At 40.6% G+C, this 13,844-nt stretch overlaps 1 protein-coding gene across 5 annotated transcripts in view; it reads right to left on the reverse strand.

Moving 5' to 3' along the window:
• PPARG (peroxisome proliferator activated receptor gamma) overlaps positions 1-13,844 on the reverse strand; it is a 143,950-nt gene that overhangs the window by 36,777 nt on the left and 93,329 nt on the right. For all 5 annotated transcript variants that reach the window (XM_053600088.1, XM_053600087.1, XM_053600086.1 and 2 more), the window contains one exon: positions 6,370-6,508. In XM_053600088.1, the coding sequence (XP_053456063.1) occupies positions 6,370-6,508 (139 nt within the window). The remainder of the gene's footprint in view (positions 1-6,369; positions 6,509-13,844) is intronic.

Below are 13,844 nucleotides of genomic sequence, written 5' to 3' on the forward strand. Positions count from 1 at the left end.
ATCCCTAGAGAACATTTAAACACTGGCCTAGGTTTCTTTCCAAAGTAGAGATGAACAAAATGTCACCTTCTAACTCTGTGTCCCTGAAGTCTGGCTTGACATCATTTCATTCGTTCACTGAACACTTGTTCCATGCAAGACACTGCAACACTCAGACTGGGCCGGGAGTGCGGTGTAAGGAACAGAAGGACACCTCTTGGGGGAGACTCTGTGCCCCCATGCACCTCTCCTACCGGCCCTGGGTTTCCACCTGAGCAGAAGCGCAGTGTCCAGGCCTGGTATTTCCTGATCCAATGCAATCTAGCTTTTGCCTCATTTGTATTTACCGAAACTGCTTTTGAAAGTCTCCGAAACTTTTCTCCTGGCCAGGTCTAAGGGCCTCTGCTAAGTTCTCAATCGACTTGAGTTCTCCTGCATTCTCCCAGCCTTTAATACTAGGCACCATCTCCATCTTCTATTTAAATATTTTTCGTCTTGCTTTCTGCTTTGCTGGGCCTCCTATCTTTCTGCCTGCTACTTTCAGATCTCTTCAATAATGCTTCTTCCTAGGCTGGGCACGGTGGTGGCTCATGCTTGTAATCCCAGCACTGTGAGAGGCTGAAGCAGGTGGACTGCTTGAGCTCAGATGTTCGAGACCAGCCTGAGCAAGAGTGGGACCCTACCTCTACTAAAAATAGAAAAACTAGCCGGGTGTAGTGGCAGGTGCCTATAGTATCAGCTACTCTGGAGGTTGAGGCAAGAAGATCACTTGAGCCCAAGAGTCTAAGGTTGCTGTGAGCTATAATGCCACGGCACTCTACCGAGGGCAAAAAAGTGAGACTCTGCCTAAGGAAAAAAGAAAAAAGAAATAGTGCCTCTTCCTTGGCTTATACCCTGGTGTTTCTAGTTTGATTTTCTCTCTAACTCACGTTAGGTGCTAATGCTCCTGCTCTCTCTTTCCTGAGATTTGGATCCTTGTTTTCACTTCTTCCTATATTCCTTTGTACGTGGGTTCCAGATATCTCATAAACATCTCAAACACAACATAAAACTAGATTTTAGATTTTCTCCTCCACGCTGGCTCTTTTCTTTGGCTAATCCATTCTATCACCCAGACTAGATACCCTGAACAATCTCTTGACAACCATCTTCCCTCAGACATTTCATTCATTGATCACTGCTCTGATATTTCTCTCAATTTCCCTCCTTCTCACCCTTCTTGATGTCTTAGTTCCTAATATGGCATCAGTCTTCCGATGGATGGCCCTGATTCTAGTCTTTGCCCCCTCTGATTTATCCTTTTCACTGGTGTTAGTAGTTTGCATATTAGTGATATAGATGTGATCACTCCCTTGCTTTTTAAGGCTTCGACTGTGATGCAGACGTCACAGGAAGGTATAAAATACACTTAAAACAAAGAGCAGTGAGTCAGAAAAGCCTTATGGAAGAGACGGCATTTGAAGTGGGACTTGGGTGTCAAAGATGCAATCAACAGAGGCCCAGTGTATTCAAGCAGAAGTGCCCAAACCACCTTAAAAATGCTGAGTGCCACAAAATTGGTGGAACTATTTTTCTGCATTTTTATGAAGCCACTGAGACCACTGGGGGGAAAAATATTTTTTTAAGACAGAGTCTCACTCTGTCACCCTGGGTAGAGTGTTGTGGCATCATCATAGCTCACTGCAACCTCAAACTCTTGGGCTCAAGTGATCCTCTTGCCTTAGCCTCCAGAGTGGCTGGGACTACAGGCGCCCACCACTACTCATGGCTAGTTTTTCTATTTTTAGTAGAGATATGGTCTCTTGCTCAGGCTCATCTCAAACTCCTGAGCTCAGGCATCCTACCTGCCTCGGTCTCCCAGAGTGCTAGGATTAGAGGCGTGAGCCACCAGGATTGGCAGAGAAATTATTTTTAAAGTTGTTATCATTTTTTAAATAAAAGAAAATACCCCTATAATTTATATCATAGGATATCCTAATCACCAAAGGGAAGGTTACATTAGTTTTAAAATTTATAACAAATATAATGTTTGTTGAATCTCAATGTTACATAGGAAAAACCTAACTGAATGACTTATAAACGAGTCAAATCTTTTCTACTTTAGCTTAGTTTTTAAAATGCGCTTATGCTGGGTGCAGTGGTGAGGGCCTGTAGTCCCAACTACTCAAAAGGCAGACATGGGAGGATCACGTGAGCGCAGGAGTTCAGGCCCAGCCTGGGCAACACAGGAGATCTCATCTCTTAAAAAAATAAAAAAATTTACATTAAAAAAAAACGCCCGTCTGTGAAGCTAGTGAATGATGCCCCATGATCATATCAATGTACACAGCTATGATTTAATAAAAAAAAGAAAAAAAAAAAAACGCCCTTAGCCTAAACTCATTATTTTATTATTTAGTTCATTTATAAAAAGCAGTTCTGAATTGGAAACATTTACTAGTCAAAATTTTTAACACCTAAATGATTTCTTTAAAACTACAGAGGACATATTTTAAAAATAAGATTAACATCAAGAACTTGCCAATAGCACTTAAGATCAAAATTACTACTTCAAAAAACTATAAAAATGTGTGCAAGTGCCCATTTGACTGAAAAACCAATATTACCCACAGAAGTATTTTTATCAAGATGGGGCAGACAACAGCTTTACTAACGAATAGCGGCCAGTGCAGCACTCAGTAGGTTACATGCACCACTGGCGGCCTAGAAAGCGGGTCTGTCTTTCTGCTTTATTTTCACTTTGAGCTTTCCTCTAAAGGTGGCGTCTAGACAGGGTATTTGAGATGACTCAGGAAGACTTCTGAGCAATCAGGAGGATTAACCCCTGGTCTAGAAATGATGGACTGTTGAATGACCACCAGAATTGAAACTTGTGTTTATCTTCATTACTTATAGAGAAACAAAAAATGTGTTTTTAAAACCTACCAGTCAATCCAACACCTGGGCGCTTTTCTACCCAGTGCTGAGAGTGGGTATTTAAGAAAATGACTGTGTCTCAACTGGGAGAATTCTGAAACTACGGTCTTCTATAATGTTTAGCTGTGTGTCACAATCAAGATGAAAGTTCCATCCAAAGAGCTTTCACTACACATATCCTAATAAACCATTCCTACTTTCTCCAGCCCAGGCTGCTTCAGATTTGGACCCTGGAGCGACATTACTACACAATCATCAAACTAACTGCCCTAAATTGCTGGGCAACTGATCAGACCATATAGATCTGATACAGGTGCATAAATAATATATTTTATGGCACCAAAACACACATATGAAAGCTTTTAAATTCAGGGGACGCGTCAGATGCATACATATTTGGGAAGACTAACGTTGTCCAGGAGGCACAGAACAGCTGGTTGAAAAGTGAGAAATTCGGTGACTTAGGTTGTTTGATTATATGGAATCAGAATTTTCAAAGTTGAAAGGGCATCATGATAAGTTTGAGTTCAGCTATTGTCCAACAATAGTCTCTAGGGCCGTTAGGGCTCCTGGATGGTTACTCTGGAAGCCTTCTTTATTTATTTATTTTTTTTGTAGAGACAGTCTCACCTTATTGCCCTCGGTAGAGTGCCGTGGCGTCACACAGCTCACAGCAACCTCCAAATCCTTGGGCTTAGGCGATTCTCTTGACTCAGCCTCCCAAGTAGCTGGGACTACAGGCGCCCGCCACAACGCCCGGCTATTTTTTTTGTTGCAGTTTGGCCGGGGCTGGGTTTGAACCCGCCACGCTCGGCATATGGGGCCGGCGCCCTACCCGCTGAGCCACAGGTGCCGCCCTCTGGAAGCCTTCTTTGAAGCTGTAAGCGTGTGGCAAAGGAGAAGCTAACTACATCAACTGGCCTACACGGAAACCAAAGAGCAGAAACGAAAGTGCAGGGAATGGAGTCGGTTTACTTGGGGGATGTTCATGGCTTCTTGACACTGGACATGGCTGGGTGCTGATTTGGGTAAAACACCAGAAGCCTGACATTCTATGGGAATGAAAACCTTGAACCTGCTGGCTTCACAGGGGCCAAAGCAATGCATTTCAAGTAATCACTACAATGTCCTAGAACACTTTGTATTTAGAAGTGTTTTCTCCATCAGGGTAACAGGCAAAACAAATCAAAACCCAGTTGTTGAGTTTGATGTTTTCTCTTTTGTGCCGCAAATTCCCATAAAAACCCCTCAGAAGGGATTTCCTTGTCGTGTATGAAATCATTTAAGCGTGAACTGGGTACATTTCCGACGTCGTAATATTTAAGTCTTTGCTTTGCTTAACTGAACACTCCCTATCGAGACTGCCCCCTCCCTAAATAGAATAAGTTAATTGTTAAGTGAAGTCAAAAGATGACCTTATTATCAAGTTTATGATAGCTTTCTTCGACTTCTCTGGAAGGAGAAAATTTTACCATCCATATTACATAGGTTGGGCTTTCAGTAATGTTTGCGTATAAACAATGGGAAATAAGCAATAAAAGAGATTTATTTTATGTGAATGTGTAGAGTGCCTGAAAGCAATAGGAAATACGCCAACATGTGGAGCGCCTGTGAAGTCACAGGAATTTTATTTTACATGAATGTGTGAAGGAACAATTATTTTAATAGACAAAAAATAGTGTTAAAAGTGGAACTGGCCCACTTTCCTAGGCCGTCTCGGGGACGGTCATCTCCAAGTCAATGATTTCTTCATAAACATGAAATAAGTTTATTGCAACGTGATTGCATCATCTAAAATATAACCCTTGACTTGAAAACTTGCCCTTATGTTTTATGGGGTCTGAAATAAAAAGGAAACTGATGGAATTAAACCAGCAAATTGTTTTGTAACCCATGACTGCAGCTGTGAACAGCTATCCAGCATGCGTAGTCAATTGTTGAGAAAAGTTGGACAAGTTTCCATCCTGTTCAGTATTGTGGACAGCTCTACTCAAGACACATTCTTGCCTTTTTTGTAAAAGCAATGATACAAATATAATTCTGTGAACATTTTTAAAGGGTAAGGTATCACTAACTTAAGGATTCCCAAATATCTGGATGGTTTCCACTGGGAAAAACAAACATCTGCCTGATAGAACAGAAATTTAATGATCTCAGATGCTTTCAAGTCCATATAGATAAAGGTTGAGTTCAATGATGATCCTCTTTCCAGACTGGTTTTGAGAGAGATGAAAGCAAAAGAAAGAAAAAATAAGGTACTGAATGAAATGAAACTCAGATTTAATTTGATTGCTTAGGCATTTTTTGTTTCTATTGAAAGAACCCACTAATATCGAGCAAACAAAATACTATCAAATTATATCTCAAACTTATTTTATGAGCCAGTCAACCAATTAGAACCAAATGGTGATGAGGAATTATTTTTTCCAATCATCCCTGATTTTACAAGTTAGTTCTATCGTTCAAGAAAACATAGGTCTCCTTGGGTCTTCTCTGTATTATTTCCCTTAAGCTTGATTTTATTTATTTTCACTGAAATGCTATTTATAATAGTGAAAAATGATAAAGAACCTAATGTCCAACAACAGGTAAATGATTCAGCTGTGGTATATCCAAAGGGGATGTTAAATTTATCAACTGTGCCTTTACACTAGCCTGTTTTTAGATACAGGTTTAAAAAGTAGAAAGTTCTATTCTCTTATTATATTTTTGACATTGAAGTTTTGAGGCCGTTTAAAATATTTTCTTTTTCCTCCCAACAGCACAGTGTAACACTCATCTTTGCATAGTAAATAGCAAAAAAAAAAAAAATTAAATCTAAATTCTTGTATGTCCCTTAAAAGTTTCATACTCAGAAATCCTCAGAATTTTCTTACATTTAAAGTAGAAACTACAGGTACAAATAAGTAAAATACAATTGTTTGGGGAGTTTTTTTGCAGTTTTTGGGTGGGGCTGGGTTTGAACCCGCCTCAGGCATAGGGGGCTGGTGCCCTACTCCTTTGAGCCACAGGCACCACCCAATATAATTCTGCTTTTAGTGCTATTAAAGCAGCATAAAAACTGATCACGATTATCATTACTTTTATTTTAAAACTACAGTTTCTTCCATCATCTGATTTTCTTTTTCTTTTTTTTTGGGGGGGTGAGGGGCAGTTTTTGGCAGGGGCTGGGTTTGAACCCACCACCTCCGGTATATGGGGCCTACGCCCTACTCTTTTGAGCCACAAGCACGGCCCCATCATCTGGATTTTCAAGTCTCTTCCCCCTTCATGGGAAATGCCCAACCACAGGAAGATGGATTCCAAACTAAAGGCTTACAGACACTAACCTAAATGAGAAATGTTTTATCAGCCTGTAATATTCTGAATTCTGGCATTTTGTGAAAAAACCGGACACGTTTTCAGTCATGGCCCTCGTGCCCAATGACACTATTAGGAGAATAACAAGGTACATGATTATCTGTGTTCACTTACCGTTATGAGACATCCCCACTGCAAGGCATTTCTGAAACCGACAGTACTGACATTTATTTCTACTTTTTTTATGGATCCGACAGTTCAGATCACACCTATCATAGATAAGCTTCAATCTGATTGTCCTCCGGAAGAAACCCTGCAAAGGGATACAGAAAAAAATGAAGTAACTAGTAAGTCTTTGCCATCCATGGAAGCAGCAACCTAGGGCCAAAGATGTACCGGCCTGGGTTGGGGGGGGGGGTTCTTGACATAGTTTGTCCCTGGTGACTTCAGACAAGTCACTTAACCTCTCTGGAACTCAATTTTCTTTGCTACAAAATAAAGAGCTAGAGGATCACCAGATCCTTTTTTCAGCTCTTAGACACGGACCACTTCCAGCTGATGTCATTGTATCTTGGCTCTGCACTTGGTTTTCAGCCAAGCACTCTAAGAAGTGCTCTGGATTTAATGTAACGCAAATACAACACCATGTAATCGGTTCAGTCTCTCCCTGCAAACCATTCCAACAGCATGCTCCGGCCTTTATAACTGTGCTAAGCAGTCTGGCAACGTTATAATCATTTCACTCTAAAACACGACCAGGGCCAGTAAAACTCCACATGTGGATAATGTTTTTGGAATTCTCGATGTTGCATAATTTCCTGTAGAATTCGTTTCATTTATTTATACGGTTGAAGGGGTGCCTTATCATCTTTGTAGCTTACAGACCGAAAGAGATAATAGGAAATAACATGAGAAATAACAGATCAATCCCCAGAAAATCTACGGCTATGTTGCCTATGCCAATCCATGCCAAACATAGCCTATCCTGCTATGTTTATGGAAACAAAGTCTACTCAGAAATAGTTTCCAACTCCATTTTGGGGGCTCCTCATGGGGTTCCCCAGATTCTTAACACATTTCCATTGCATTCATCTCTACGAAACTGGACAGTTAATTCTTTCAAATTTATCTGGCCCTGTCTGGTACCAAAAACACTGAATTTGTGCTTGTTCTGCCCCTGACATGCATTTTTGACTTTCTCCAGATTTCTATCTTGAACTCTAGTATGTTCTACTGCTGACTCAACATTTTCACTTGGAGAAGAGCCAGGCCTAAGCCAGCATGTCCCCGACTGAGGCTTGACCTTCCCCTACTAACTCACTCCACGTGCAGCTTGCCCATCTCCGCTGATGCAGCTCTGTGCTTCCAGTCCATCAAGCCAAAGTCCTTAAAGTCACTCTGGACCTCTTCCTCTGGTGTGGGAAGCTCTTTCTCTTACATAGTTGAACCTGCCCATGTTGCCCTCGCTGCCTCCACGTTTTGCTCACATCACACCTTCTCCGTGAGGCTTACCACCCTCTTTAATACCAGGGCCTGTCCTTGCTCCCACCTTTCTTCTGGAACTTTTCATCTGCTTTACTGTGCTATAGTTTTTCATGGTTCCAATAGCACCATGCCTTTCTAACATATTACCAGAATTTACTTATTATCTTTAAGTGTTTGTCCCCCTCCCACCCCGCCCTTCACTTTTCAGTTAGAATTGTGAGCTCCACGGGGGCAGGGATGGTCTCTTACACCCCTGGATGTAACCCAACCACCTGCTGGCAGTGCTCCACGAAAATCTGTTGGATGAATATATGTGTCACTTAACTTTCTTTCTGGGCCTCTCCTCCTTTTCCATCTATAAAGTGAGAAAGCACATATTTCACAGTTTATGATTTGATTTGTTTTTTTGAGACAGAGTCTCACTCTGTCACCCTAAGTAGAGTGAGGTGGCCTCATAGCTCACAGCAACCTCAGACTCTTGGGTTGAAGTGATTTTCCTGCCTCAGCCTTCTGAGTAACTAGGAATATAGGCGTGCACCACTACACCCAGCTCATTTTTCTATTTTAAGTAGAGACAGAGTCTCACTCTTGCTCAGGCTGGTTTCAAACTCACGAGCTCAAGCAATCCACCTACTTTGGCCTCCCAGAGTGCTAGGAATACAGGTGTGAGTCACCGTGTCCAGCTGACTTTTGTCAGTGACTGTGATTTTAAACCGTGACTAAGACACGACAAGCCCCATGACCTTGACAAAGTCGTCAGTACTCCCAATTTTGTGTTTATCATTCCCTTGCCCTTTAAGAACAAACTGTTTTTATCACTTAGTATGTATAATCAAACAATGTCTATTTAGCTTTACGGTTGTTTTGAGGCTTTATCAAGTGGTATACTAAATGTAGTTTTGGGGGCTACTCTTTTTTTTTAATAATTTGGGATTAGGTTTCTATGATTTATCCACTTTTTAGTGAGAAGCTCTGATTTATTAATTTTCAAAATTATACAATATTGCATTTTATGAGTGCAATACAGTTTATTAATCTCTTGGCATGTTGATGGATGTTTGAATTGTTGCTGATTTTTTGCTCTGATGAGCAGTGCTTCTATAAATATTCTTGCAAATATTTTACCATGCACATGTGTGAGAGTTACCTAGGAGTAGAGTTTCTGGATTGTATGCTATTTGAATGCTACATTTTTTTTCTTTTTTTTGTAGAGACAGAGTCTCACTGTACCGCCCTCGGGTAGAGTGCCGTGGCCTCACACAGCTCACAGCAACCTCTAACTCTTGGGCTTAAGCGATTCTCCTGCCTCAGCCTCCCGAGCAGCTGGGACTACAGGCGCCCGCCACAACGCCCGGGTATTTTTTTGTTGCAGTTTGGCCGGGGCTGGGTTTGAACCCGCCACCCTCGGTATATGGGGCCGGCGCCCTACTCACTGAGCCACAGGCGCCGCCCTTGAATGCTACATTTTTAAAAGAAAATCACAGATCATTTTCCAAAGTGGATGTATCAGTTTATACTCCCACAAGCAGTTCATGAATATTCTAGCCTCTCCCACACCTGGTGCTGTCAGATTTAAATTTTTGACAATCCAGTCTGAGCAAAATAGAATATGATTTCAACTTGTACGTCCCTTACTTCCCAGTTTCTAATTGCATTTTCTTTAAATTGAATTTTCATTCATTAATTATTTTTTTCGAGACACAGTGTCACTCTGTCGCCCTTGGTAGAGCGCCATGGCATTATTGCTCCCAGCAACTTCCAATTCCCAGGCTTAAGAGACCCTCCTGCCTCAGCCTCCCAAGTAGCTGGCACTACAGGTGCCCATCACAATATGGCTAATTTTTTTCTATTTTTAGTAGAGATGGGGTCTGGCTCTTGCTCAGGCTGGTTTCAAATCTCTGAGCTCAAGCAATCCACCCACTTCAGCCTCCCAGAGTGCTAGGATTATAGGCAATGGGCCTTAAATTGAATTGAATTATTATGGTTTTTTTTTTGTTTTTTTTTTTTGCAGTTTTGGCCAGGGCTGGGCTTGAACCCACAACCTCCAGTATATGGGGCCGGCGCCCTACTCCTTGAGCCACAGGAGCCACCCTGTATAAATATATGTTTTTTTAAACATATATGTTTTTAAATTGAATTTTCTAGATGTTAATCTGTTATCTATTATAGATCTTTTCTCTCTGTGGCTTAGTATCCTTGAAATGTACTTTTTCACTGTCTTGCTTTTCCTTTTAACATGTGAACGTTTCCATTTCCCTCTCGTTCTTGGCCGTAATTGGGTCCTGGGTTATTTTTTCCTAATACTTTGCGTTCCATTATCTTTGTGCTTCTGTTGCTGCTGTTGAGAGGCTCTTGTCGGCTGCTCCCCAAGGTCATCTTTCTTTCCTCTTTGGTTGCTTGTCTACACTCTATTTGTTCCCAGTATTAGATGTTCTTATTCCAGCTTTCACGTTTCCGAACTTCTCTTTTATATTCTCCATTCTCTTCTCACTAATTACTCGCTAATATTGATTAAGAAAGTAAAAATCAGAAGAGCAGACCAATAACACACAAAATATATAATTACATTGGCCAAAGTGAAAACAAACCTTTTCCACCAAAGTTCATTACTTTCTGCATGAAAGACATTCAAAGACATTCAACCATTCTGCATGAAAGACAACATACCTTCCCCTACTCAAACATCCTGCCAACCCTTCAAGAACTAAAAGAACCTTCAAATCCCAGAAGATGCTGGATAGGACATATTCTTTAAGATATTCTTGGCCTCATTCTCAGCAATTTTTTTTTTTTTTTTGCATACCTCTTTCTGTTCAGTAATCTTTTCTTCTGCTATGTTGACTTTTTATTTCAATAATAGTATTTTTTTCTTTTTTTGTAGAGACAGAGTCTCACTTTCTGGCCCTCGGGTAGAGTGCCGTGGCCTCACACAGCTCACAGCAACCTCCAACTCCTGGGCTTAGGTGATTCTCCTGCCTCAGCCTCCTGAGTAGCTGGGACCACAGGCGCCCGCCACAACGCCCGGCTATTTTTTGGTTGCAGTTCAGCCAGGGCCGGGTTTGAACCCGCCACCCTCGGTATATGGGGCCGGCGCCTTACCGACTGAGCCACAAGTGCCACCCAATAATAGTTATTTTTTAACTTTTAGAAGATCACGAGTCTTATTTTCAAAGCTTCCCGGTCATTCCTGACAGTCTACTGCTGTTTACTCACTGCTGTGATCCTGTGCTTTCTTTAAATAATTCAGACGCAGCTGTTCTATATTCTGTATCAGCCAATCCCAATATATATCTGCTTTCCCTGTTAGGGGTAACGAAATTTCCACCAGTGTTTCAGTCTCCCTTGAGAATCGTGGCTTAATTCTGAAGCCCTCAACTCAGCTCCTCACTGATGATTCACTAGCAGGTGGGAAGAGATAAGGTAGATCACACCGTATTGCGTGGCAGATTATATTCACTTGTATCTTACTGTTCTAAAATGATCTTTTGCTAAAGATGCAAGAACAGGATGAAACCTACTAAAGAAAAAAGTATCCAATTCATAGGCAATATCCAAATGATAGCTGTGCAAGCTCTAAAGCATATACACCTATCTGTCAGGGGCTAAAGGTTTTATTTGATGTAAGTTTGCAATATTAACACACCCAAGAATCTGTCCCCATTTCACTTGAATCCAAACCCAATCTATTCATTCCCATCTGTTTGACTGAATTTTGGCAAGAATCACCAAAATAAACCTTTTCCACCTGCACTGTGAAGCTGTTTAAGGAGACCTACCAACAGTTGTCTTAGGCGACACAACCATTCTTTTCAATCCATAAGTTAGTCCACAGCTTTGTGGTCAACTACATTCTAATTATGGGTATAATTCACCTTCTACTGAAATGGCAATGTTAAACTGCCAAAGCACCTTTCAGAACATAAAGACAGATGAGTTGCTGATTTCATTTTCCTGGCTTTGCCTGCAGTCCTGGTGATGAGCTAAGAAGGAGACATCACTGATTACTGAAAGCCACAGCTGTCCTCAGAATGTGGCAACAACTTCGTTGAGTTCCAAAGTCGTAAAGAGTAACTATTCCTTCAGACTCCCTATCTTATATAACAGTGGTACTCAGACCTTTTGGTCTCAGGACCCCTTCCCTCTCTTAAAAATTACGGAAGACTTCAAAGGTCTTTTGTTTATGTGACATAATCATACTGAAATTAAAACTGAGAAATTATTACGCACAAGAACATATAAGCAAACATTTCATCAGCCACTAGAACTATGTCATCAGCCCACGTCACGTGGCTTCCAGGACACCACACTTAGGAGAATGAGAGTGAGAACGGTAAGTAACAATTTATTATTATTATGAAAATAGTTTCATCTTCGTGGATGCCTCGAAAATGTTTTAGACCCCACTTTGAGAACTGCTGACATATTTGGAGAAGCCAATGATATTGTTGCATTTTTCTGATTCTCATCTATATACTGATGTCTGTTTTCCCTTCCCAAGTGAGCATAATTTTCTTTGCATTTTAGTCTAGGAATTTTGTCATCCACACTTTGGAAGGTTTGTGAATTATTGCAGGTTGGTATACAATGCTATTAGTTTCTTCTATTGTTTTTTTTTTGCAGTTTTTTGGCCGAGGCTGGGTTTGAACCTGGCACCTCCGGCATATGGAGCCGGCGCCTTACTCCTTTTTTTTTTTTAATCTGTGGCAGGTTAAGGACTCCCCTGTATTTTTCAGGTTTTATTAAATGTGTATTCTCCATCTCTGCCTTCTCCCCTTCCCAGTCCTAACTTGCAGGCTCTTGGATTTCTTTTTCTTTTCTCTCTTCTTTTTGCTACTTTCCTTCTTTGCTTGCTTCTATTTTTTTAGTTTTGGTGCCTTCAGAACTTAGATTTATTACTCTAACCAACTACTGACAATGTTTATGTTTTCCCATTTTCAGCTATTCTCCGTAATCTTGGCTCTCCACAAACATGTGACTAATAGGTTTAGGGTGGAACAATTTAAAGGTTCTAGTTTTGTAAGCACTTTGCCAGATAATATAAAACAGTAACCAGCAAGTTACTCTTGCTTGGAAACTTAACCAATTATGCTGCTTTTATTTATTTATGAGTGTAAATGATCAACATGATCAAAACCAAATGATTTCTTCTATTACATATGGCCCAGAATTTAGCAAAAACTTACTCAAACAAGTACAAATCTAACTCAAAATATGACACGTTCTTACTACTTATCAAGACCTTAATTACATATAATGATTTCATACAAGATCACAATTTTTTTTTTTAGTTTGGTTTGAATCACAGAATAAATGGGTGTTAGCGTTTTAAATAAAAGCATCTCTTGCTAGGAAGCATTTCAAGGCGTCGTTTTGAAACTGAAGAGCTTAGAGATGAAGAAGACCTTGGGTAGCCAATCAGAGGGACACAGCGTGTCTGTCACTGGCTAGTGACTTTAGCAAGTGGCAAAGCTGCCTCCCAGCTTGTCTCTTTTCACTATCTAGTATTAGGATGCGTTTAGAGTAATCAGCTGAATTGAACGGACTTTAGGGATCATCCAGTTCAACTCTTTTATTTTATAGATCTCATGCAAAAGTACCCTGCGTGAGATCTGCTGCCTAGTAAAAATTCAAGAAAAATCAGTTTCTTCTTGTAGCCCAACATCCAGATAAAAACCCAGATTTCCTAACTCTTTCCTAACTGTTGTTCTGTTTCTTTATTCCGAATAGAAAGTCCAACAGAGGCAGTGTTTATTTTATAAGGTAAATATTTATGAATGATTTATTCTATGCCCTGGAGCATGTAATAAATACGATTTTATTCACTGACTATATCACAACTGTTTTAAAAGACTGCATATTAAAGTACGAGTGGATTAATATTATTTTCTTAGTAATTAAGCAACCTGTTACTAAGTGTCTGAATTTCCAAAAATACTGTTTTTCACAAAGAGGGACAAGCAGTATCTCCATTCTGAAACCGTCATACCTGCTAGCCTTTGCCTAATACATGGCTCAAAGTGATGCCAGAATAAAGAGACACAGAACGTTGGTTCTGGAGTCAACATGACATAAAGTTCTGAGCCTAGACCTAAATCCACTTCCTATGGGATGGCCTTGGGCAAGTCTTACTAATCCATACTTTCTACCTCTGAAACGTGGCCCAA

This window comes from Nycticebus coucang, chromosome 8 (genome assembly GCF_027406575.1).
Source record: "Nycticebus coucang isolate mNycCou1 chromosome 8, mNycCou1.pri, whole genome shotgun sequence".
Taxonomy (NCBI): domain Eukaryota; kingdom Metazoa; phylum Chordata; class Mammalia; order Primates; family Lorisidae; genus Nycticebus; species Nycticebus coucang.